Source organism: Paramormyrops kingsleyae, unplaced genomic scaffold, assembly GCF_048594095.1.
Source record: "Paramormyrops kingsleyae isolate MSU_618 unplaced genomic scaffold, PKINGS_0.4 ups33, whole genome shotgun sequence".
In the NCBI taxonomy this organism is placed as follows: domain Eukaryota; kingdom Metazoa; phylum Chordata; class Actinopteri; order Osteoglossiformes; family Mormyridae; genus Paramormyrops; species Paramormyrops kingsleyae.
The window spans coordinates 327,886-352,943 of NW_027325971.1; the positions used below are offsets into that span (position 1 = coordinate 327,886).

Genomic DNA, 25,058 nt, shown 5'->3' on the forward strand with positions numbered 1-25,058 from the left:
GGTCTCCGATATCTCTGAGAGGAAGGAGGGGGAATATTTAGGGGGCCTGTAGATAAGCAGTACTGTCATTGAGTGCGGTGGCTTGGAAGAGAAGGCCAAGCATTCAAAGGAAGACAGCACAGGCAAAGGCGCAGGACAAAGGCCCAAATGACCTTTAAAAATGACGGCTAAGCCACCGCCGCGACCCGAGCTTCGTGCTCTTTGAAGGTAATTATATCCAGGTGGACAGGCCTCATTGAGGACAGAGAAACTATTAGGCTGATGCCAGGTCTCTGTGAGGCAGATTATATCCAAATCCTTTTCCTGGACATGCTCTTGAATGAGACATGCTTTGTTACTCAAGGATTGAACGTTAAGTAGTCCAACTTTAAAAGGAGGCGCCGCCATATGCCTTTTAAAAGTCCTGAGAAGATTAAAATCCACTCCACGTTTTACTTCCCGCATCCGAAGAGCCACAGGAGTCACTGCAGTGATATTCGGACTACAAATCCCAGAAGCCGCAGTGTTCTGATGACGTAATCGCCGTACGCCAGAACATTCAGCTGACCAGATAACCGGCATGGAGAGTCCTGTCCGATGGAGAATAAACTTTCTTCGGCAACTTCTGTGGACATACGGACGTCGGCGAAGGAGACCCAGCCGCTTGATGGTGAGGATGTCCAGATGATCCACAGCGACGTTGCTGTTGTTAAGGCTCAGGAGGTCCGCTGCCGAGTAGGTTAGCATCGCGCTAGCCGAGGGCGAAGGCACGACAGTTCCCAATTACAGCAGCCGAAGTCGTAAGTCATAAAGATGTTTCAGGGCAAAGTCCGAGGGACTAGAGCATTAAGTGCTAATAAAGTTACTAAACTCGATCTTTACTATCTCACAAAAGTTTATGTTTTATGAGAGAAGAGCCCAGATTAAAATGCACACAGTAATCAGCACCTTGTGCCAACATGGGTAAATAAGAATAATATTCCTATCAGGGGTTTTGCGAGGCTGAGACTGAAGCTTTACCCTTTGTTTCCGCTGAGAGACGTGCGGCGTGACTCATTTCCCCAGGCGTACAAATTATCTGAGATCGGCGCTCACGGTTTGAGATTCAGATCGAGCTCTAGGTAATTTTTTTCGAACTGGTTGGTTCGACTTTTAAGAAATTCGAGTTCTAATGAGTTCGAGAACTGAGGTACCGCTCTACTAATAAATACAAAACACAAAATACTGTACATGTATGAAGTAATTGCCAGTTTATTGGTAAAATATTTTTGTTAAAGCTTTTTAAATATTACATAATAATATAAGTGATATAAAAACCTGTGAGAATCCAAATACTATCTACAACTTCATAGAGTATGATACTCAATGCAGCCTCTGCAAATGTTTCCAGAATCTAGCCGGGGCAATTTCTTCTGATGTAGCAGCAGATCTCCATCATGATCTCCAAACTGCAGCTGACAGTGTGTGAGGAGTAGGAGAGAGATCTCTACTCAGTACCACTGTAATGAGAGACACTCACCTGTGAGCCCAGCAATGAGAAGAAACAGGAGCATCAGAGGATCCATACGTGTGTGTGTCACTGAGCCCAGATCTGTGGAGACTGACACTCACTTCCTCATCCTCTGTACCTTCACTGTCTCTGTCGTTTCTATTCTCACACACAGCAGGCAGAGTGAAGGGGGAGTGGACACTTTAAACAGGAAGTGACAAAACCACAAGGCTGAATGTTTAGCGCTTCAGCAAGACATAACATCCATCCATCCATCCATCTTCTATACCTGCTTATTCTGTGCAGGATCCTGATGGCCCACAGTCTATCCTGGAAGCTATGGCATAAGGCCGGGAATAACCCAGGATGGGGCAGCAACCCACTGCAGGGCAAACACATCATTCACACACATGCACACTGTTAGGAATGGCTGAGGCCTGAGACTTCAGGAACCAGAGAAGGCCATGGAGTTCCAAAACGTGCAAAAATTTATTGTCCTTGTTCACAAAAGTGCACAAATACACAGTATTAACAACAACAAAATCTCAATCAAACAGGCTATACCCTAGCAGACCCTGGATCCATAACAACAATCTTTTAGCCCATTCTCCAGGGTTTATATAGATTTCTTAACCCCTCTCCTTAGGACAACTAATCTAACAATTATCATCCTCAAAACAATACATCCCACATACACAATTCTAAAACACACTATCCAAAACCACAATTTTATTCAAATTTATTCATAAAACCAACAAAGGCTAAAATATCAATTTTATTGTAATGTGCAAAAATCCCCTCCCCAACCACTTGGTTTAACCCAACAAATTGTGAACACCCTTCCCCTCCAAAATCACACAATTGTAATGGAAACACCCAGCTGGATAATCCTGGATCGAATCCATATCTACTACAAGGTAGAAGGAAAATACCAAAATATCATTTATAAGATATCCGCATCATGATCATCACTATGTTTAACTTAACATCGCGCCGACATAGTGGGAATATGGGCTCAAATGTTCGATGGTGATGTTTGTGCAACAGAGATGTTTGCCGATGGATTTTCAAGCACCGCGGAGATATAGTGCTAATGCATGTGTGCTCTCTGGGTACTTATATTACTTGCCTTTATCCATTAATATTTTCACGCAAGACAAAGGTAACGAGTCCGTTGAAATTTCAGTACCTTGCGTTTTTTAATTTGAAATGGTAATTAGTTACATTACTCCTTACAGACAAAAGTAGTGGGATTACAGTAAAGCGTTACTACCAACATTGCTAGGTAGCTAGGTTTGCTAATGCTAAGGTTAGCAGTGCAGCCTTATGCTACTTCCTCTCGCAAGATAAGACAGCCTTACTGTCACTGTGCAAATACAATAAGATGTCTTTGGAGTAGGGATGTTCATTTCGGTTAATTTTCCCAACCGACAACCGCCGTTCGTTAACCGAACATTAATCCTTAACCGATCGGTTTAGAACATTAAATTGGAATTGAATTAAATCAGAACTGAAGAGTGTCTGATTAAATATGCGAACTTTTTTTCAGTTTTATTTTAACATGTGCGAACAACAACACACAGAACATATAAAAAACAGAATCTGGATTCACACGTCGTCAAATTTTCATGCACCTGCAGCGTTTCCGACAACAGACAAAAACTAATTAATATACAGTCGACCCTCGCCACTTTGCGCTTCGACTTAAGCGGATATTCATTAAAAAGTTGATCGAGACAGTAAAAATCTACTTTTTGAGCGCTTGGCTGTGTGAAATTACAGTAAGAGTAAAATCTTTCCGTGCCACGGGCATATGCCACTCGACATGTCACCGCTACGTGCGCATGGCAGTGGCAGCTGCCACTCCACATGCCACCGCTACGTGCGCATGGCACTCGACATGTCACCGCTACGTGCGCATGGCAGTGGCAGCTGCCACTCCACATGCCACCGCTACGTGCGCATGGCACTCGACATGTCACCGCTACGTGCGCATGGCAGTGGCAGCTGCCACTCCACATGCCACCGCTACGTGCGCATGGCACTCGACATGTCACCGCTACGTGCGCATGGCAGTGGCAGCTGCCACTCCACATGCCACCGCTACGTGCGCATGGCACTCGACATCTCACCGCTACGTGCGCATGGCAGTGGCAGCTGCCACTCCACATCTCACCGCTACGTGCGCATGGCACTCGACATGTCACCGCTACGTGCGCATGGCAGTGGCAGCTGCCACTCCACATGCCACCGCTACGTGCTCATGGCACTCGACATGTCACCGCTGCGTGCACATGGCACTGGCAGCTGCCACTCCACATGTCACCGCTACGTGCACATGGCACTGGCATCTGCCACTCGCACGTCACTGGTACCAGTACAGCAGCTGCCACTGATATGTGCGTCTGTCATCGGTCTCAACGCGACTATACACGTCTGTATACGCCACTGGACTAGAATCCCTGAAACCTACGAAATACCTCGGACGCACCTCTCGTGGAGCCCCCCCCCCCACACACACACACACACACAAACTGCCCGCCCCCTCATCAGCGCCAATCAACACTTATTGTTTTACAAATGAAAGCGAGTTTCACGGTTTCAACCTCGGGTCTGCACAGAAACGTCTTTCTAACAGTGTGGTCTGAGGAATCGTAAAATACATGTAGCCTATATTATAATCAGTGAGAAAAAATAAGTGCAGGAACTCTAATTTTCCGTCATTTGACATTTGTGCGGTGAAAAAAAAAATCAAGTCTTTAGGATGTGTTGGTTCAAAAACTATTTTAATTTAATAATTCTTCCAAGCAATAACCTATAGGCATAGGCTACTTTTTTCTAATTCGCAAATGGAATACTGAAAACCATTAAAACAACATGAACCAGACCAGTGTGATACTTGTAGGCCTAACAATAGACTAGGGCTAAAGCTGATGCGATTGGTTGGGACTCAGTGGATGCTATATGATAGGGCACTGTCGTGGCTCGTGGGTAATGTAGTCTTTTATCGGTCTTGTGATATTGTCTATTCTCGGGCCTCTGTCGCTGCGTCGGATCAGTTTCAGTAAGTACCGGAACGCAGAAAAAAGTGGCGGAACCCAAAAGACGAAAATACAGAAGTTCCGGAACTGCGTTCTGCTGCGTTCTGGCCCACTTCAAGCACTGATTATAATTAATTGAATTTGAAATACAATTGAATCCCCATTTCTCGATTCAGCAATTGCGATTTCAGTTTCCCGAAAGTATTTGAAAGAATAAATAAATGCATTTGCTTACTGTCTGTAACAATCGGTGCTAATCTCTTTTTCAGTTTTAAAGTTCGATCAGGGCTAAAAGACGAATTAATTCATGTATGTCGTTAAAATTACCCTGGCATGACATTAATGCGATATATGCATTATAAATGTGCCGACAGACAAAGCATTTTTATAAGTAATGAAGAAAAATATGGAACTTGCAACTTAGAATTTGTAAAAACTGTATGAAGTCCAAGCACACAAAAGACTACTGATTACTATCTCAATCTCTTATGAGATGGCACAATGCGCTTTGCACGTAAACACTGATGACGCTACCTTCGAAAAAGATTGCGCAGGTATGAGCACACGAAATACTATAAATTACCAGTAAGGGTCAGTCCCAAAAAGGCAGCTGGCAGGGGGAAGTGACGTCACAGGCACCCGTCAAGGCAGGTAGCGGCAGCTGCCACTCCGTCACAGGCACCCGTCAAGGCAGGTAGCGGCAGCTGCCACTTCTGTCCGTCGCTAGTGGCGCTAAACAGTGACAGGAGCCGTTCGGGAACAGTGCCTGCCGGTAGTGGGAGGTCTAGTGGCAGGTGCCGTTCAGATACAGTAGAGAGGCACCTACCAACCGCTCATGGAAGTAAACCAGAGATTCTGTGAATCGGCTAGGATAAACTGGGATACGGAAATAAATTGAGGACTTGTTTAATCGTTGTATGACTATGCATGATGTTATTGTTGTTGATTGCAAAACTCTTCATTGTCATATTTGAGAAGACAATGATTGTACTGTTTATATTTATTATATTATATTTATTTATTTTACAATGTAATAATATTTCTTATTACATTGAAACATCTCTAGGTACTATTGTTATTTGGTATGTACATTATTTAATTTCCTCAACTTCTATAGCTAAGGAAGCTTTGTATAAAATTACGTTAAAATTCCTGCATTTAGTTGTACTATTTATAATTATAATATTCACAAAATGATCATTAAGCCGATGTACAGAATCTCTGGTTTAGGCTACTTCCAGGAGTGGCGGGTAGGTGCCTCTCTACTGTATCTGAACGGCACCTGCCACTAGACCTGCCACTGGACCTGCCACGGGACCTGCCACTAGACCTGCCACTACCGGCAGGCACTGTTCCCGAACGGATCCTGTCACTGTTTAGCGCCACTAGCGACGGACAGAAGTGGCAGCTGCCACTAAGAACTGGCACGTCACTTCCTCCTGCCAGCTGCCGTTTCAAGACTGAACCCCCTAAGTAAATTACTCCGGACGTGTGTGCAGTTATGTATTGGATAATTCATGATGTACTTGTGAAACAGGATGGGCAGTTATGAGCACACAAAAGTGCTAATTACTAGAAACATATTGCGGTCTAAGTATATTACGGTACAATAAAAAAGACTTTCGCGTTCATCATTTATTTTTGATCATAGAAATGCAAATAGGGAACATTATAGAGGTCTTATTAAAGAAGTGGTTGGTGTGATTATATATATCGTGTTTCTTGTCACTTTATTTCTGTCACTTTAGGTTGCTGTTACTATATATTAAAAGCAACATAGTATTATAATTTAGATTGAAACGTATTGCTTAATTTAGCCTTGACAGTAGTCTTAATATTAATGACAATTTTAATTTTCTTGATCTCCTTTGGTTGTTTAATAGTAATTTGAGAGAATGTTGTGACAGATGCATACAGAGAATACCAGATCAAATGACTAGTGTACAAATGAACGGTGTAGGAAATGGGGTCGTTATAGGCCTCTGAATTTGTAAAATTTGATAAAACACTGGTGCTTAAGGTATGAACAGAAAAATGGGTGAGGGATAATTAAAAATAAAGGGGTATTCAGAAACAATTTAAACTTTATGCAGATTTGCAAATAGTTGGTGTAACTAGGCTACATAAAACAATGTATTGAAATGTGACCAAAAACAAACAATACTCAAGGACATAAACAAATGTCAAAGATAACATGCGTGTGAATTCCCATCTCGACAAAAATACATAGAAAAACGAATGTTTTTATATAGTCTCCGACAATATTGGGTAATTTACAAGTGCTCTGAAAGCTTATTCCTGCTAATCCTCTGCTAACCTCCGAAGTTACAAAAAATACAGTGCCCACCACCACGCAAAATGACCCACCATGCAGTCATTTTCGCCGCGCGCACCTCTGCGAGTATAAACCAAGCTTTAAGTGGTGACAGTCGCACGTAGCGGTGACAGGTCGAATGACAGCCGATATGTGAAGACACCAGGTCAAGTGACAGGTTCCTATGGCGGTGCCCGGTCCCCTGAAATGCGCAGATGGCCGTGCCGGGTCGGTTGCCATGCGCATATAACAATGAAACATCGAGTGCCATGCTCATGTAGTAGTGACATGTTGAGTGGCAGCTGCCACTGCCATGCACACGTAGCGGTGAGATGTGGAGTGCCATGCGCACGTAGCGGTGAGATGTGGAGTGGCAGCTGCCACTGCCATGCGCACGTAGCGGTGAGATGTCGAGTGCCATGCGCACGTAGCGGTGGCATGTGGAGTGGCAGCTGCCACTGCCATGCGCACGTAGCGGTGAGATGTCGAGTGCCATGCGCACGTAGCGGTGACATGTCGAGTGGCAGCTGCCACTGCCATGCGCACGTAGCGGTGACATGTCGAGTGCCATGCGCACGTAGCGGTGAGATGTGGAGTGGCAGCTGCCACTGCCATGCGCACGTAGCGGTGAGATGTCGAGTGCCATGCGCACGTAGCGGTGGCATGTGGAGTGGCAGCTGCCACTGCCATGCGCACGTAGCGGTGACATGTCGAGTGCCATGCGCACGTAGCGGTGACATGTCGAGTGGCAGCTGCCACTGCCATGCGCACGTAGCGGTGACATGTCGAGTGCCATGCGCACGTAGCGGTGACATGTCGAGTGGCATATGCCCGTGGCACGGAAAGATTTTACTCCCTCTGTGAAATTACTGGCTATCCTATCCTCTTCCTATCCGGCCCACTGATTGGCTCAGTTTCACGCTTGTTGCTTTCTCTCATACACGCGTCTACGTCATTATGCATCGGAACCGTCTTTGCTGTTGTAAGTGTTTTTGGGGGGTCCGGCAAGATGGGGGTCGAATTGGTCGCACTGTTTTGTTAAGGAAAGTTAAAAGTGTGTCACAGTCAGCGATGTTGAATAATATAGTTGCATAATTCTGTTATCAGGTGTATATAGTTATTTATACGATATTTTACAATTCTTTTGGTTATACTGACAATTATATCTCGGAACCTGTGAGAATTTAATATGGATGGAAACGCGACGGTTGAATCGTGTGTGGCGGAAAAAATGGAGATAGTTACCATCAAAGATAAGAGAGTGATTCAAGACACACACTCCTATTCCTGCGGGGCTTACAAGGAAAGTAATGGAGCCTGTGACTCAAGTCCCAATACACCGGATAAAAAACTCTCTAAGAAAGCGCGCAAAGAACAGATGCAAGTACGTTCTGAACCATTTTTGGCCGACTTACAAGACAATATCATTCGCGTCATCACTGCCAAAATCAACGAAAGAGCGGACCAAACTGATGAAGCTGTTAAACACAACACACTGCAAATTGAGGGTCTTAAAAAATCCTTGGACTTTTGTCATCAAGAAGTGGTAGACCTAAAAAAAGAAAATGCTACGATGAAACTGAGAGTTGAACAAATGCAAAAGAAACTTTTTGAAGTGGAGCAAAAGGCGAATGATACTGATCGATATAGTCGGCGGTACAATCTTCGTCTATATGGAGTAGTTGAAGAACGCGATGAAAACATCAAGTCTAAGGTTAAAGAGTTTTGCAGCGCAGCAGTTCCTGGAAGTGAGGGTGAAGCAATCGTGGCAGCAGTGGATGTGGTTCATCGCATCGGCAGAATAGACGGCAGTGGGAAAAAGCAGTTTCCAAGGCAAGTGATCGTCAGATTTGCGTCTAGATCGGCTAGAGATGCTTTTTGGAAAGGCTCCAAGAACAACGAGTTACTCAAAAACAAAGGTGTTCAAGTGAAAGAAGACCTAACAGCTGATGACAGGGCAGCGCGCGCTCGTCTGTGGCCGTTTGTAGAAAAGGCTAGGAAAAATGGAGAAAGAGCTTACCTGGTAGGGAACAAAGCATTTGTGAATGGAAAAGAAATTAAAGGATGAACACCCTTTACGAATATTTAAAGACTCCAGCCAGTAACTGGTAAAGCTGTTGAATCCGTGTATCATTCGTCCTTTCCATTTTCAATTGATAAATGAAAATCAAAAAATGAAAATCTGATTGTTTTTTTTGTTATTTGATTTTAAATCAGAAACGAAAAATGAAAATTGTCTTGTATTTCATATTTTAAAATTTCGTTTTGGATCAAAAATACAAAATTGAAAAGGGTCCACACAACAGAATCTGTTTTAAATATTTAATTGCTGGGTTGTGCGTCACCCGGAAATTGTTATTTTTTGCGAGCTACTGTTTCAGTGAGCTAGCGAGCAGGCGGCCCATCACGACTCACGAGCCATTTCCAACCGTTATTCATCAAACATGGATAGTTATGTGCTGTTCAGGGGAACAAAACGGCTGACTCTAAAAGAAGACATGATCACCGAAAAAATAAGCAGGATCTTCCAGGTAATGGACTCTTATGTAGCTTCCCTAAATATTTTTGTCTTAAATTGCACGTGTTCTGTACTTTAAACCACGCAACATGTGCAAAAATTTGTTTTTAATTAGGCTACTTCGTACTTTTTTAAAGGTTCGTCCACTCAGTCTTTATATTACCGATGATTCCAATGTGGCCGTATTTCCGGCAAGTGATGGGCACTTCAGCACTTGTGACCTGATGTTAAGGGGTCATTACGAAGTGCATGGGGAGAGCTGTGATGCCGAGGAGGTACCCGGGCCCGTACCATACAACCCCACCCGCTTTTCCTTCCACCGACCGCCGAGTGCAGCTGCGGGCTCAGCGGCGAGACCTTCTTCAAGAGCTACAGTGGCAAAGGCATACCAAAGGTGACTGTTGTAGATTAGATACTTTAATTATCATGAAAGAAGTTAAGATGTGGAGTAGCTTGTACACATAAAAACGCAGAGACACAAATACTAAAAAAATATATTTTGAAAATACGTCTGTAGTTCCATGTCAGCAATCTTCTCCTGTGTACATTAAAAGGCTTGATGGCCCTGGGGACAACAGATCTCCTTAGATTAACTCTCAAAACAAAGGATAGTGGCCACAATCTTGCCTAGCATGTATTCATATGTGACTGCTGCATTTGCCAACAAATTTGTAATTTCTTGAAACTGCGACAATTACTCAACTACGTATTGTGATAGAAGTGTTAAAAGTACTGCTTTAATAACAGCCATCTTTATCCATCTGTATCCAAACAGTGTTAGTAAATAAAATAAATAAAATAAAATAAAAAAATCTTAATATAAAAGTTATGGCCAAAATTGCAGTGAACTGGCCACCGTCAACACTATCAAACTATTATGTGCATATGATTGGATCAGATTAATACGAGTTTATGAATGTGTATGTAGCATTTTCCTGCTATAGAAATTAAAGATTACAGTTTTTAACTACTTGCCATATTCCTGGATTGTCCCAAGAAATTTGTTTTTTTTTTTTTTTTTGTTCAACTAAAATATTTTTTGCTTTCAGGACCATCTTCATTGCTGACCTTGTGGATGGAAAATTAGAAACAAGCCGAGCCCTGACGGTGAGGTTCTCTGAATTTGAGGCTTCTGTCATGGGAATCACCAGTAAAGTGAATGAGGCCCTCGAACAAGAGGACTCCGTCATCCTTACTGATGGACAGGGTAACAAAATCTTGGAAACAGAAGGAACCAGAGGTAAGTTTGAAATTTTATAGCCATAAGGTTTTAAGAAAAACTACAAAATTTTATCAGAAAAATATACTTAATTAATGTACAATTAAATAATCTACTTCACTTGCAGGATCAGCATTTTGGAGGCAAAATGCAAGGAAAGTCTTGGCTGTGAAGGTGGAGGATTTCTTGCAGTTACAAGGAAATAAGAAAAGGAGGCTGAGGTATATAAACTGTATTTTCATTACTGTCTGACCAACTTTTTTCCTGGCTTGCTTACTTCTGTCAGCTGCATGTGTGCAGTATATTAGGATATTCTAGGAAGTGAGGACTTGCATTATTGTGATACTTTTTGCCAAAATAAGCCCTTCTAGTTTCTGCTATTTCCATTGCATTAGTTGGGATCACTATTGTTCGTCTGCTTAAATTAAATGAGTTTGGGTGACAGATCAATGTAAGTTGCAACAATACTTATTACATTTAGAATTGTTAAAATAAAATGACAATTAACATGACAACAGGACTAAAAAACTTGCAGATTTTATTTAAACAAAGGAAATAACTTTGAGAGAACAAATTGCAATGTTTTTTGCTTATTTTTTTTCAGTCGACGAGATGATAATGGCCTTGATGCTGTGTTTGATAAAATTGAGGAGGTGGTCCTGGCATCACAAGGACTTCAGGAGGTGTCAACAACAATGAAGGAGTTGATGGAGCTGGCCAGTTCCAACCGCAGAGTTTCCCTGGCAGCAGCTGAAGCAGCAACTATTAAAGATGCCTTTGCCTGTCTTATCTGCAAAGGTAATTGAAAAAAAAATCTTCTACATGCAAATTTCAGTGCAACTCATATACTGAAGTTAATTTCAGAAGCACTTTTCATACAAAGATTGCAAATCAGTGCATTCCTGATTAAAATAACCCCACACAAACCACATTCCCATCCCTCCCCCATAGATCAGGTACACCCCCTCTCCGTGACTCAGCTCCTATACAAATACATACTTAAGAGTAGAATTATTTCCCACCTTCTGGTATTAGTCAGGACATGTGCAGCTGAATTTTGTAGAAGCTGTGAACCTGAGATACTGCTTTTAGGAAGACCAGAAAGAAGGGCATTACAGTTGTCAATTCTACAGGTGATAAAAGCATGCATTAGTGTCTGTGTTGGAACAGTTACTTAGACAGTAAATTTTTTGTTCATTTACAATTGTTTTTATCAAATTTGCAGGTCCTTTGGTTGAGCCCATTGTTTCTTCATGCTGCCAAAGCCTTGTTGGTTGCAGAAGCTGCATCGATGAGTGTAAGAGAAATTCAGTGTTTTGCCCAAAATGTCGAGCCGATGACTTCCACATGAACACACAAAGACTAACTGGACTGTCTGATGCACTGGCTGCTCTGGGCAACATTTTGTGGCAGTAAAGGTGGTTAGTATGCCATTGGGCTGTTTTCAGCAGAGTTCAATGTTAATGTCAAAGTTCAATGTTATGCATTCAAAGCACTTTAGACTGTAAAATGTTTGCAAAAGATTTGAGAAGTTACTTTTATTTGTAAGATGCTGCAAGAGCCAAACTACCTGATTTTTACACAATTTTATGTGGAATGGTTTTACTGTTTTTTTAATTAAGTCAGATTCACATATGTTTACTGTAATGTTCCCACATTTCCTGTAAATGCTTGCAACTTAAGCACTGTTGGGTTTTTTTTTCCAACAAAGACTAATCTGTTCTTTGTGTTACAAAAATTGTTTACATTTTATAGCATAGGAATTATGTTCTGACAAATCTGAGGTCCACACTTAAATGGAACTAGTTAAAGGAAAACAGTATGTACAGTAGGATTTTTCATTGCTGCTGACTTTTTACCTCTGTTTTTGTACCTTAGTGAGGTTGAAATAAAAGTTCAAAGCAATAAAACTTTCTCCTTTATTGTCTATCCTACAACTTAGAAGTATGATAGTTGTGTATCACTGATCAATATCTACAGCCATAGACCAAATGCTCTATTTATTCAGCTGCTAGAGAACACCAATGTTTGTGAGGAAACACCGCTAAAACACTCAGATGCTAAACATCCATCCATTCATTATCTACACCCCTCTTTCCTGTGCAGGGCTGTGGGGGGCTGGTGCCTATCACCAGCAATGATTGGGCGAAAGGCAGGATACACCCTTCACAGCTCACCAGTCCATCACTGAACTCTATACACACTCAAACATATCTTACAGTTAAACGTATTAGGGAGATTAAGGCATCTTGGAAAGGAGCATAGTCATTGTTCACTACATGATTAAAAAGAAGAGAAATGTCAGGGTACATCTCTGCAAAGATTTCTTCTGCATGGCATCTATCTTCTTCAGATGAAAAGGGGTCAGTTCCAAAGGTAGACACCCATGTCAGGGAAGATCCCAGCTCCTGCTCATACAGGTTTGCCACGACAGAGGCACATGGCAGCAGCTCCTCTGAGACTTCAGCTCGACATCTGTTTGCAGCCAGTTCATTAGGAATTCCACGTCCTAATTTTTAAAAAAATCAAAACAAGACTGTTTATTTTTGCTGTATTTTCAAGTTTACATTTTAAATCTAATACATTTAAATATTGTGTTTAGCATACCTGGGATCCTGTGTGCATTCCATGACTGGACCACTCTGTCAAGTCCAATTTGACTCACTTGAGATGTCAGGTTTGATATGCAGAATTTTGTTAGGTTGTCCTCCATGTTCACAACCTCTTGGTCTAGTAGGTGCACCAGAGCCTGTTTCAGGGGGTAGTTCACACGGTTGTTCACCTCTGGCCACAACCTTTCCACTCGAAGGTTCTGTTGATTACAAGTCCAAATCATTTTTTTCACATAAAATATGACAGCAGAAACAAGTTAACAGGAAGATTAGATTATTGACATATTTGGAAATAGTACATTTTCAGTGTTAAAGGAACAACTACATTTTTTTTTTTTTAAACCTGGACCTTATAGCATGTAATATGTTCATTTACTCACCCTGGTATTTGTAGTCCTCTGGGAGATTTTGTAGATCTATCCACGATCAGCGTCTATCCATTTAATGGGAGTGGTACAGGCATCAACAAAACAGCCTCTAAATAAGGCCTTATTTGCCACAAAACCTCTTCCTTTTGAAATTTATGAATTTCTTATGAATTGCTAACACTATTCCTCTTAATTCTGAGCATGTCTGGGGTCTTTTACAACCATTTAGTAAAACTACGCTGGCACTCCACTTGCCGGCACTTTCAGTGATGTCATGGCTGCATACCACCTGAGTTGTAGTCTGAGCAGAACTTTCACTCTGTGCTCCATTTGATGGTCGGAAAATTTGGAAATTGGAAACAAGCAAACATGGACCATGTTGGTATTTGCATTAGCAAGTTCTGTGTAACTGACAGCTGTTGTCAAACACAGAGTGAAAGTTCTGCTCAGACTGCAACCAAGATGGTCTAAGGTCATGACGTCACTGAAAGTGCCAGCTAGTGTAGCCGAGCTAGTTTTATTTAACAGCTGTAAAAGTCCCCGGATGATAACATCTAAAGCTCCTCCAAGACGCTTCAAAATAACAGAGGAATAGTGCTAGCGATTCATAACAAAACATTGGCAAAATGAAGATTTGTGGCAGACAATGTCTTATTTACAGGCCGCACTTACTCTGCCTGGACAACTCCCATTATATCAATCAATCAAACTTTATTTATGAAGCGCTTTTCAAACTACATGGCTTCTCAAAGGGCTTTACAGATTAAAATGACCCCACAAAAATCACCCTTCCCAAACCCAAAATAAAAACATCGTCACAGCTATACCTCCCCCCCCCCCACCCCCCAAAATCAACCCAACCCAACCCCCATGCACACACACACATAAAAGCAACAGTAAACAAAAGCAACAAGGGGCTGAGTACAGATGAGAATGAGTTCCTATATTTGATTTCGTATTACCAAGCACTCACCCTTGTTGATGTGGTTTGGAGATATGGTGGCCTGCTGAGGTTGTGCCTATATTGTGACAGCTTTTCTTGCACGTAAAGACACAGGAAAAACTCCCTGCCATGGTCAACTCTGACTTGGTCCCACATGCCATGCTTCACAACTGCAGGTCTGGAAGAAACAATGTTCACTTGACTAAATGGACTTTAACAGATTACAGAGAAAGATGTATATACTTACAAGACATACAGGGGAGGAATGAATTATGACAAATTTTTAAGGTGGTAGTTATTGCTTACCTGTATATTTCCTCGTAAATGACAAGGTTGTTTTTTACTGGCATTGTGGAATGTGCAACAATCTTGCTGCTGTAGCCATCAACGGCCAAGACATGTGTTGCACCAAACATTACAAGCTTTTCATTCTGGTCCAGATGAAGTTTATGACCCATGTATTCAGCATGATAGGGAGCTGGATTTAAATTTCGAGCACCCTGTGTAAAAATAAAAATAATTTAAATTAATGCAAACTCTCAGACTAATAATGGCTCACAACGTTCAGGGAATGGTTTTTAATGACAGAACACTTATTTACAAACATAACTTGTAGAAAAAAATGTGTATTAAGCATTGTATTGTAGTTTTATGTCATTATCCTTTCCTTTGGTCCAAGAAGTTATTACTATTAATAAAATTAATAGTTAAAAGGCAACACCTCCCCAGCAGAAACAAATAACTTAGCTTAAATGTCAGTCTCAAATGACTTTTAGTGTCAATCTGGAAATATTTAAGAGCAAATGGTTAAAGATTAAAGGTTCAAGTTCATGCAGTGGCTTCAGAAAATCACAATAAATAACAGAATGGTGACAGATCACCTCTTCAAAATACCGTTTCTTACAGGTTACACATATCATCTGCTTTGCCCAATTTACAATCCTTAAAATATCTGGTGAGAAGGGAGATGGTTAAAGTTTCTAAAGAATAATAAGCAAAAGAAGACTGAATGATCCTGGTGGGTTACCCAATAAAAAATAAACATAGTTTTGAATGAAATATCTCTGAAAACCACGATTCCTGTCTGGTTTCTCCCACCAATGAGTATAGTTTTCTCAGCTCGCCTAATCTCTTAACTGTGAAGACAGTACATCGTCATCATCATCATCATCATCATCCCTGCTCTAGCCTCTGGTATTATGTCTCCTCCCTGACTCTGGTCTTTAGTATTGTGGTGTTAAAGAAAAATAAGAATGTGACAGAATTTTGACAGAATTAGGAGGAATAACAGCTATATTGCTGTGGAAATTATCCTTCTTAGTCCGACTTATTCCATAGATATTTTTTCTCAGCTTTTCACCTGTCAGACCCTCCCTGACCTCTGACCTGGCTGTGTTTATTGTAGCAATAAATATTTATTTCAAATATGTGAAAAGCAGCAGTAAAGTTCTGTACAGAAATATAAAAAAAGGGTTTATTCATAGCATGAACTATAACTAGCAAGGGATGTGTCGTAGATAAAAATTAGTGCTGTTAATCAGTTTAACATAATATATTGACATGTATTACCTACTAGTCATCCTACCTGACGCCGGAATTCATGGTATGGCTGATGGAGCTCCTTCAGGAATCTTCCGACCCGACCTTCTCCTGCATGAAGCCCCATTGATGCCAGATAGCCAGTCATGAACTTCCGGCCATACGATGGTCCAGTCTGTCACGGAATTGTCACATTATTAAAGGAAATATTTGCTAAATAAGCGGTGGGAATCGAAATATACACTTACTTCGTAAATCGACCGAGCCAAAATCCTCTCTAATGCTGCGTCTGCCAAAAGTCGTTTTCTCTTTAGGTCGTGTCCAGCACAAAATCTTCTGACGCTTCTTTCCGAGCAGTCTACGATATTCATCTGCTTCAGTGTGCAGGAAATTTCTGCGTGTGTCATACCAGTTTTGAACAACTCCATGATTAATGTGGAGTGTGGCTCCAGCGCTGCCATAGTGTTGCTAACTTTTTTCTTTTTTTAAAAGCTTTATTAACAATTATAGCGTTATACAATACACAAGCCCGCCTATTTGCTCGCAGAACAATTTCCGGGTGACGCACAACCCAGCAATTAAATATCAAAAACAGATTCTGTTGTGTGGACCCTTTTCAATTTTGTATTTTTGATCCAAAACGAAATTTTAAAATAGGAAATACAAGACAATTTTCATTTTTCGTTTCTGATTTAAAATCAAATAACAAAAAAAACAATCAGATTTTCATTTTTTGATTTTCATTTATCAATTGAAAATGGAAAGGACGAATGATACACGGATTCTGTTGGTCACTGTTTCTATATTTACGGCTGAAGTCAAAAAAAAAAAAAAGGAGTTCAACGTTATAGTTGATAATTGCAACGAGTATAATATGTGACATACTATGTTTGTACTAAGTGCACTTGGAATACGTTAAACTTTTACTTTGTTATTGTTCATGTCAATTTCAATTTTTTCTATTAATGCCAGAGGTATAAGAAACCAACTGAAAAGGAAATCTTTATTTTTGTATTGTCAAAGCAAAGGTGCAGACTTTTATTTTATTCAAGAGTCTCATGCTTGTGAAGCAGATGTAACGTTCTGGAGAAGTCAGTGGGGAAGTGAAGTTTGGTTCTCATTTGGTTCTAACAAATCCGCAGGGGTGGTTATATTAAAAGGTAAATTCAAAGGACACATTCACAGTAAGCAATCAGATACTGAAGGAAGATGGATAATTCTACATGTTAGTATTGATTTCTCACAATTCATTATAGTAAATGTTTATGCCACAAATAATAAGCAGAAAAATAATAATCTATTCTTAACAATTGAGGGTAAAATTGAGCAACTGTGTTCTAAATTTCCCTGTGCAGTGATTATTTGGGGTGGAGACTTTAATACAGTTATGGATGAAGAAATAGACCGATGGCCCCCAAAAAGAAAGGAAAAAACGTGTGTACTAAAAAATATATGTACAAGATTGGATCTTTTAGATATCTGGAGATATATTTACCCACAGCAAAGAATGTATACCTGGGCTAATAATGATTTGACTAAACAATCTCGTATTGATTTTTGGTTAATCTCTGCAAATAGTGCTAATGATGTTAAACTAGTGGGAATTGAAGTTTCAGTGTTAACAGATCATAAAGCTATCGTGATTAATATCAATAAAGATGCTGCAAGTCTGACTGGTCCCAAAACGAATTATTGGAAATTAAACAAATCCCTATTAAAGAATGAATTATTTAAAAATAATATTGCTAAAATTATAGAGAAATATTGGAAAAGGGCATGTGCACTTAATGAATTTGGTCACAACTGGGAACTAATGAAATTTGAAATAAGAAGCACAGCTATAGTTATAGGTAAAACAATTGCTAAGGTTAATAAAGAGAAAGAATACAAATTAATTGAAGAAATAATGAAATTATGTAGTAAACAAAATATAATGAATGAAGAGCTTAAGCAGTTGGCTTACTTGCAGTCACAATTAGACAACATTTATGAAAAAAAGGCTAGAGGTGCCTTTATAAGGAGTAGACAGAAGTGGCTTGAACACGGTGAGAAAAATACGAAATATTTTTTTAATTTAGAAAAACGTAATAATGAATTATCATCTGTACGTAGACTTATGATTAATAGTAAAATATGTGAAAATAATAAAGAAATTGCTAAATATGTCACCCAGTTTTATAGGAATTTATACATTCCAGAACCCTATGATGACAGAAAAACAGATTTGTTTTTGAATAAAATTACTGATACAACAACAAAAAAGATAAATGATGATTTTAAACTATTTTGTGACAAGGATATTAGTTGTGAAGAGATTAGAAATTGTATAGTAGGCTTGAAGGATAATAAGTCTCCAGGGAATGACGGGCTTACATGCGAATTCTATAAGATGTTCAGTGTTCAATTAACTCCTTTTTTAGCAGCTATGTTTAAAGAATCAGTTGCATGTGGGGAATTACCTGTAACTCTAAGACAAGGTCTTATCACATTGATCCCGAAGCCTAATAAGGATAAACTTTACATCGATAACTGGAGACCAATTACCCTTCTGAATAATGATGCTAAACTTCTTGCTTTAGTTTTTGCTAGAAGATTAAAAAACGGTCTGAATGAGATTATTGACGAACAACAATCGGGGTTCATGACTGGGAGGCATATAAGCAATAACATTAGGTTAATTTTAGATATGATTGATTACAATTGTTATATACCAACTGATTCATATATCTTATTCATAGATTTTTACAAAGCATTTGATACTGTTGGTCATGAGTTTATGTTCAGATGTGTTAAATATTTTGGTTTTGGGGAATATTTTCAGAAAAATGTTAGAACTATTTACAATGGATGTAATAGTTCATTCAAATTATCAGTAGGTACTAGTGGTAGATTTGAGATCAATCGAGGTATACAGCAGGGTAGCCCTTTGTCTCCATTTTTGTTTTTATTAGTTACACAAATTATGGCCCTACATATAAAAAAAGCTGAATTTGAAGGTATAAACATATTTGGAAGAATATTCAAATTATCCCAATTAGCTGATGACACTACTATTTTTCTGAAAAATGATTTAGAAATATCAAAAGCAATTAATTGTATCACAGAATTTTCCTCAGTGTCAGGGCTTAGAATGAATGTAAACAAATCGGTGCTGTTTCCAATTAAAACATGTAGTTTAACAGAATTACATGGTATTCCTGTTAAACAAATAGTTACATACTTGGGTGTTATCATAAATAAAGATGAAAATGAACGCAGTGTGCTCAATTTCCAGCCCATAATAAACAAAACTAAGACAAGATTTAATATCTGGCTTCAAAGAGATTTATCTTTGAATGGGAGGGTTTTACTATCCAAAGCAGAAGGGATATCAAGATCTGTCTATGTGTCTTTAGCTTTGGATATGCCATCTAAGGTGTACAAAGAATTAGACAAATTGTTGTTTAATTTTTTATGGAGGAATAAGCATCATTATTTGAGAAAAGAAATAATATGTAAACAAAAGAGCCAAGGTGGATTATCTGTGCTTAGATTTGAAACTTTAAATAATACATTCAAGGTTAATTGGTTAATTAAATTTATGAAAGAAAAGGATAGCATGTGGTATACAATTCCAAAACATGTGTTCGACATGATGGGTGGCATAGATCTATTATTGAGATGTGATTTTAAAATTGATAAACTACCTGTAAAGTTAGCCAACTTTCACAAGCAGGCTTTATTGGCCTGGATGCTGGTATATAAACACAATTTCTCCCCGAATAAACATATTATTTGGAATAATAGATGTATTAAATATAAAAATGAATCTCTTTTCTATAAAAATTGGTATGAAAATGATATTGTGTTTGTTAAACAACTTTTAAATTCAAATGGTAATTTATTAGCATATAACGAATTTTTGGAAAAATTTGGTTTTCCTGTTACTCCAAAAGAGTATGCAATTGTGTTTGATGCCATACCTCACCCGGTTATACAGTTTGTAAGATCTTGTGGAAGTAATTCTTTTGAGGTAATGTATGTTAAAGAAAGATTTTTTTTAGGAGGCATAGATATTCTTAAACAAAGTTATACGAATAAATTTCTAAGAAATATTATAACAGGAGATACAATTACTCATAAGTGTGTAAAGTGGACCAGTGTCTTTGGAGAGATAGATTGGAATAAAGCCTGGCGTGTCTGTGATATGTTCTGGCTAAACAATAAAGTAAAAGAGGTTACATTTAAAATTTTACATGGTATATATCCAGCTAAAAGTGTATTAGAGAGATTTAATTTGGAAATTGATTACTCTTGTGATTTTTGTTCGGGGGAAAAAGAATCTATTATCCATCTGTTCTGTAATTGTGCATTCACGAGGATTTTCTGGGTGGATATGGAAAATTTTATTAGAAGGAAAACAAATATTATTTTCATGTTAAATAATTTTGATATATGCATGTATTATTCTAATGAAATTAATGATAATAACTTCATTTTACTTGTACAACTCCTTATTATTCTGGGAAAATTTCACATTCATAAGAAGAAATGGTCAGGATCCAAGCCTAACTTTAGTCACTTCCTTCAAGAAATTAAGGACTACTGCACCAGTTTGGAAAACATTATCAACAAGAAAGCAATAAAGACCTATGGACTTTTTCAGAAATTCACAATTTTTTGATTAAGAAGAAATTATTTTTCTGGCATATGTTATGTAATTGGTTGTATAATGTTGTTTATAATGGTTTGTACAAATAAAAAAAAATTTCCAAAAAAAAAAAAATGTTGTAAGTGTTTGCGTGACTAAAGGCTGTTATTTCATGTCTGAAGGGCTCTAATAATGTTAAAAACCGCATTTAGAAGGTCTTAAACATGTTGTCTATGCTCTACCTATGGAAGTATTTCCCTTGTAAATAAAGAATCCTACTTCGCGGAAATTCACTCGTCGCGGTAGAAGGTACGTGTGGTTGCATGTGATAACGCCCCATGAGTTTAACTGATAGTAATAATCGGTCAAAATTCATTCCGACCGAATGAATTTTGACCGATTATTACTATCAGTTAAACTCATGGGGCGTTATCACATGCAACCACACGTACCTTCTACCGCGACGAGTGAATTTCCGCGAAGTAGGTTAGTAGGTTAACCGTTATACGGTCAATATGAGCATCCCTACTTTGGAGCAAGCCTGTTAAGGATAAAACCACAAGTAAAATACAATATGAAATAAAAGACATATTCACCAACAGTAAAGAAGAACAAAGATGAATAAAATACTGGTACTGGAAGCAAAGAAACCAGTAAAACATAGTCAGAGAAACATTGGAAAGCTCGGAACAGCTGCGAATGTGCCTCCATCATTGTTCATAATTCTTCAGTTGACGTTGCTACAGTGGAAGAGTGAAATGGCTGAAGATTAATTACAGCCCTGCTGCCTAACTGTCCGGGGGTCAGACAGAGCAGAAAATAAACCACCGCGGGAACCTTTCCATGAAAACTATTAATTAAAACCGATACCTGTACGAAAAACACAACATCGCAATAAGTGTATCGACATATCCCTAGATTCTTAGGAATATTAGCACTACACCAAAATTTCCAACTGTGCTAAATATTCAGTTGTAAATCAAAACCACAAGTGAGATAAGAACGTCTCCCGCTCATTCCCCTCCATCAAATCTTCCACTAACTGAATGGGTCGCTTAATTGTCGCTATGAATTCTGGGAGTATGTGGAAGGTCACGACCGCAGCTCTCGCGTTACTTGCTACCAGGAAGAAATTGTACTGTAATAGCGACCTAATAATTTTAACAAACGATCAAATTTTATATATATATATTGAAGGGTTAATTATTTAAGAAATACAACTAATAATTTTATGACTGTATGGCCTTTAACCCAATGAAGAAAATAGACAAGGGAACTGAGACTAGGATGAGGTGATCTTACCCGTAAATGGGAAAAAGCAGGAACTTACAGCAAGGGAACGGGTCAAGATGACCTTGTTCTAGACACTCAGAGAACAGGAACCCATCATATTGCTGACACTCATTTTTTACCCTTGTTTGGGAATATGCACACATACTAACTAGAGCAAAAGCTAAAGTATGATGTAGTCACGTAGATGGAAAAGTACAGACGAGGGGGGCCACACCCCAAAAGGCCTATAAAGACCTAGAGCCGACCCCTAGAGTTCGAGCGTCTTCTTGTACATGCTGAATGTATGTCGGATGTTTGCTCCCAGATTGCGCAATCTGTCAGAGAATAAACTGGTGACTTGCAACCACTCCTCAACTGTGCAGTGAATCTCTTCTCATCAACGGACCCGGCGGAGTTCTGACTCCAACAATTTATATATAAATATCAATTATACAGACACGACCTGTATTGTGTCATTCTACATCTTGTTTTGATAATATATTTGTATTGCGTAAACATATTCGATATACAGCCCAGCCACAATTGGTTTCTTTGTCACCCGGAAACTTAGCAACTGTGTTGTGAGCGGATCTGCAGCGCTTTTCTCTTTTTAAACGTGTCTTCTAAATATGCAGTGCTCCTATTATTTTTCCGCGCTTTTGTTAATGTACATCGTGTGTGTTGTCATTTGGTTAAAGTGTTTGACGACTTTGCAGCGCGCTGACACTAATTGGCCACAGTACCATAGCAACCGCATCATAACAATTGTAGTTGCACTTCGAGTTAATTTGATTTGAACATTCAAAGCAGCTCAGATTTGCAGCTTCCCAGCGAGAGACAAGACGTGATCGAGATTAGAGGTCGACCGATATTGAATTTTACCGATACCGATAGCTAGGTTGGTCCGTACTTGCCGATAACCGATTAATTAACCGATAGTTTTTAAAATGGATACTGGATTAAAAAAAAAAAAACTAAATTAAAACACAACACTACATGTAAAATAGTACTAAACTTTATTACAAAAACCAAACAAAAAAACAGTACTGAATCATGAAAATGTGCTATATGAAATAAATATGAATATATTAATAAATATTGAGGTAAATTAAAGACATGCTTTCAAACTGAAAGAAAAAGTAACACTCCAAATAAATAAAAAAAAGTTACATACAAAATGAATTATAATAATTATATAATTATATACTATTATAATTATATATAATATTAATTATATAAATGTATATTATATGTGTAGTCTCCCACTATATTTGCTTCTATTTTGAAAACTTTTTTCTCTCTCCATAGGCAGAGGTTGACCAAACTGTTTGTGTAATCTGTTAACAACGCTCATTATATACCCGTCTTTTTAGGCAAGAACCAGATAATGAGTGTCACGTCATGAAATGGTTTTAATACGAAGGGAGCTGTATTACGTGATAACAAATTTAATAAAAACATCGTAAGTTAGGCCTATAATAGTAATGATTTCATTTCAAACAACAAATATATTATATAGAGAAGGTGAGCAAAGTATCAACAGAGCTTTTTGAAACTCCGAATCAGTAAAACACTGCGTCGCAAAAAGATTCACTGTTTCTAAGCGCTCCAGTCGGATCCCCCCATCCCCCCGGCAAATCGCACCCTGTGCCTGAAGATAAAAAGAACTGAAATCGAACGCATTCCTGATGGTAACAATCATGACATTAAACATTTGGGTCGGACTTGCGTGTATTTTTGCCACATTATTTTAACCGCTTGATGTACTGCTAATGTTAGCGTCCTCTCAGCCTTGTCGACAAACATACTGCTGTTCTTTCTCCAATGCAGAATCTAATCAACAAATGAATTACTTTATATTGAGATGAAAACATGTACTGTAGTGTACTGTATACATACCTTTTCGCTGTCTGTGTTTTAAACGTGCATTTGAAGTGTCAGCGTGTCCGTGCACCGCGCTCTCTCCAGGCAGCTTGCGCTCTCCTTGCAACTAACAGTATCACGTGTCAAAACAAAAGCATGTGCTTTACAGCGATTTTCGCCTATAGAGGCGGCTCTTGCCATAGATATATATGTTGGCTCTCGCACTGTATAAGGACAACGTACCGTTCTCAGCCGCTTCAGCTCTGACGCAACCCGGAAAAACTATCGGCGTGGATTTTTGCCGATAACCGATAGTTCCGGGAATCAACTATCGGTGCCGATTAATCGGCAAAACCGATACATCGGTCGACCTCTAATCGAGATGTCTGCCCTGAACGCCACTGTGTGCCTCTGGAGAATCGACTGGCTCCTGCCAAATGGGGCAGTCAGTGTCCGGATTGCTCCGGAAGACATCCCCGGTTCAGTTAGCCATGGTGAGGACGGCAAAGTGATGCCCAGAATAGCTCAGCACTCGAAGAATGAAAGTCAGAATAGGGTTGGCTGGTCTTGTTGAATCTTGCAGTCTGTGATAACTATCTTATTTTGGAACTACATGTCTTACCGTGCGTTCACACCGTCGGCGGCGAGAGCGTCAAAATTCGCCCTGGCCGCCCTGCCAACGACGCTGTACAGAGATTTTTGGGCGCTTTGACATAGATTGAATGCTTGTCTTGTATTTAAAGGGGCCGCAAATCAAACAAGCTTGTTAATCTTGTGCAGACTGACCACAAGGAGGGTATAAGATAACCTCATGAAATATATTGAATGTGAAAGTAAGAACTTTTTTGTAGTTACATGTTTTCTTTCAATTAAAAGCCATTTGTGTGGTGTGTAATTTTTATGTTCATGGTTAAGTGCTAGTCTAATTTCAATATTATAGGAGACATTTACTAGTCTTGGTCTTTCACATTAATTAATTAATTAATTAATAATCCAATATGTTTTGATATGTCAGAATATTCTGCAGCAGTAACAGCTTTGCATGCTCTGGCGCTAAAGTCAGCTTGAAATTCCCGCTTATTTTCAGAAAATACATAACGTTAATGCACATTAGAAACTCACCAGGAACCCCAACAATCTCGGACACCTTGGTCCATGCATCATTTTTTTTATTTATGTGCCTGTATGCAAACAGGGACACGTCGTAAATTACTGGGAAACCCACCACAGCAATTATTAACCTCTCCTCCATTCTGCATGGGATCTTCTTC

General features: G+C 39.2%; 2 protein-coding genes across 5 annotated transcripts; one reads left to right on the forward strand and one right to left on the reverse strand.

Annotated features, from left to right (window-relative positions):
- Nucleotides 1–1,595: 1,595 nt before the first annotated feature.
- On the forward strand, nucleotides 1,596–12,470 carry LOC140585583 (uncharacterized). 2 transcript variants are annotated; one of them, XM_072708060.1, is made up of 7 exons: nucleotides 1,596–2,385; nucleotides 8,555–9,354; nucleotides 9,479–9,735; nucleotides 10,391–10,581; nucleotides 10,688–10,781; nucleotides 11,165–11,358; nucleotides 11,786–12,470. In XM_072708060.1, the coding sequence occupies exons 2-7, from the start codon at nucleotides 9,268–9,270 to the stop codon at nucleotides 11,974–11,976; spliced, it is 1,014 nt and encodes a 337-aa protein (XP_072564161.1). In that variant the 5' UTR covers nucleotides 1,596–2,385; nucleotides 8,555–9,267; the 3' UTR covers nucleotides 11,977–12,470. The 2 variants fall into 2 exon arrangements, with proteins under 2 accessions (XP_072564161.1, XP_072564160.1); XM_072708059.1 differs by lacking the exon at nucleotides 1,596–2,385 and having other exon boundaries at nucleotides 7,595–9,354.
- On the reverse strand, nucleotides 12,456–19,975 carry LOC140585581 (uncharacterized). Of its 3 annotated transcripts, none has more exons than XM_072708055.1 (6): nucleotides 16,271–19,975; nucleotides 16,069–16,173; nucleotides 14,790–14,983; nucleotides 14,514–14,661; nucleotides 13,168–13,372; nucleotides 12,456–13,069 (listed from the first exon to the last, which is right to left on the reverse strand). In XM_072708055.1, exons 1-6 carry the CDS (start codon nucleotides 16,481–16,483, stop codon nucleotides 12,765–12,767), a joined length of 1,170 nt encoding a protein of 389 aa, XP_072564156.1. In that variant the 5' UTR covers nucleotides 16,484–19,975; the 3' UTR covers nucleotides 12,456–12,764. The 3 variants fall into 3 exon arrangements, with proteins under 3 accessions (XP_072564156.1, XP_072564155.1, XP_072564157.1); XM_072708054.1 differs by having other exon boundaries at nucleotides 16,069–16,197; XM_072708056.1 differs by lacking the exon at nucleotides 12,456–13,069 and adding an exon at nucleotides 13,553–13,605 and having other exon boundaries at nucleotides 13,238–13,372; nucleotides 16,069–16,197.
- Nucleotides 19,976–25,058: the final 5,083 nt, after the last annotated feature.

What these genes read in the sequence shown, in the direction of transcription:
- LOC140585581 (XM_072708054.1), bottom strand. Translation starts at nt 16,483, where the DNA reads ATGGCAGCGCTGGAGCCACACTCCACATTAATCATGGAGTTGTTCAAA. An exon ending in ACCATGAATTCCGGCGTCAG is followed by an intron (nt 14,984 to 16,068) that starts GTAGGATGACTA and finishes ATTTTTACACAG; the next exon opens with GGTGCTCGAAATTTAAATCC. An exon ending in TCCAAACCACATCAACAAGG is followed by an intron (nt 13,373 to 14,513) that starts GTGAGTGCTTGG and finishes TGTAATCAACAG; the next exon opens with AACCTTCGAGTGGAAAGGTT.
- LOC140585583 (XM_072708060.1), top strand. Translation starts at nt 9,268, where the DNA reads ATGGATAGTTATGTGCTGTTCAGGGGAACAAAACGGCTGACTCTAAAA. An exon ending in GTGGCAAAGGCATACCAAAG is followed by an intron (nt 9,736 to 10,390) that starts GTGACTGTTGTA and finishes TTTTGCTTTCAG; the next exon opens with GACCATCTTCATTGCTGACC. An exon ending in AATAAGAAAAGGAGGCTGAG is followed by an intron (nt 10,782 to 11,164) that starts GTATATAAACTG and finishes ATTTTTTTTCAG; the next exon opens with TCGACGAGATGATAATGGCC.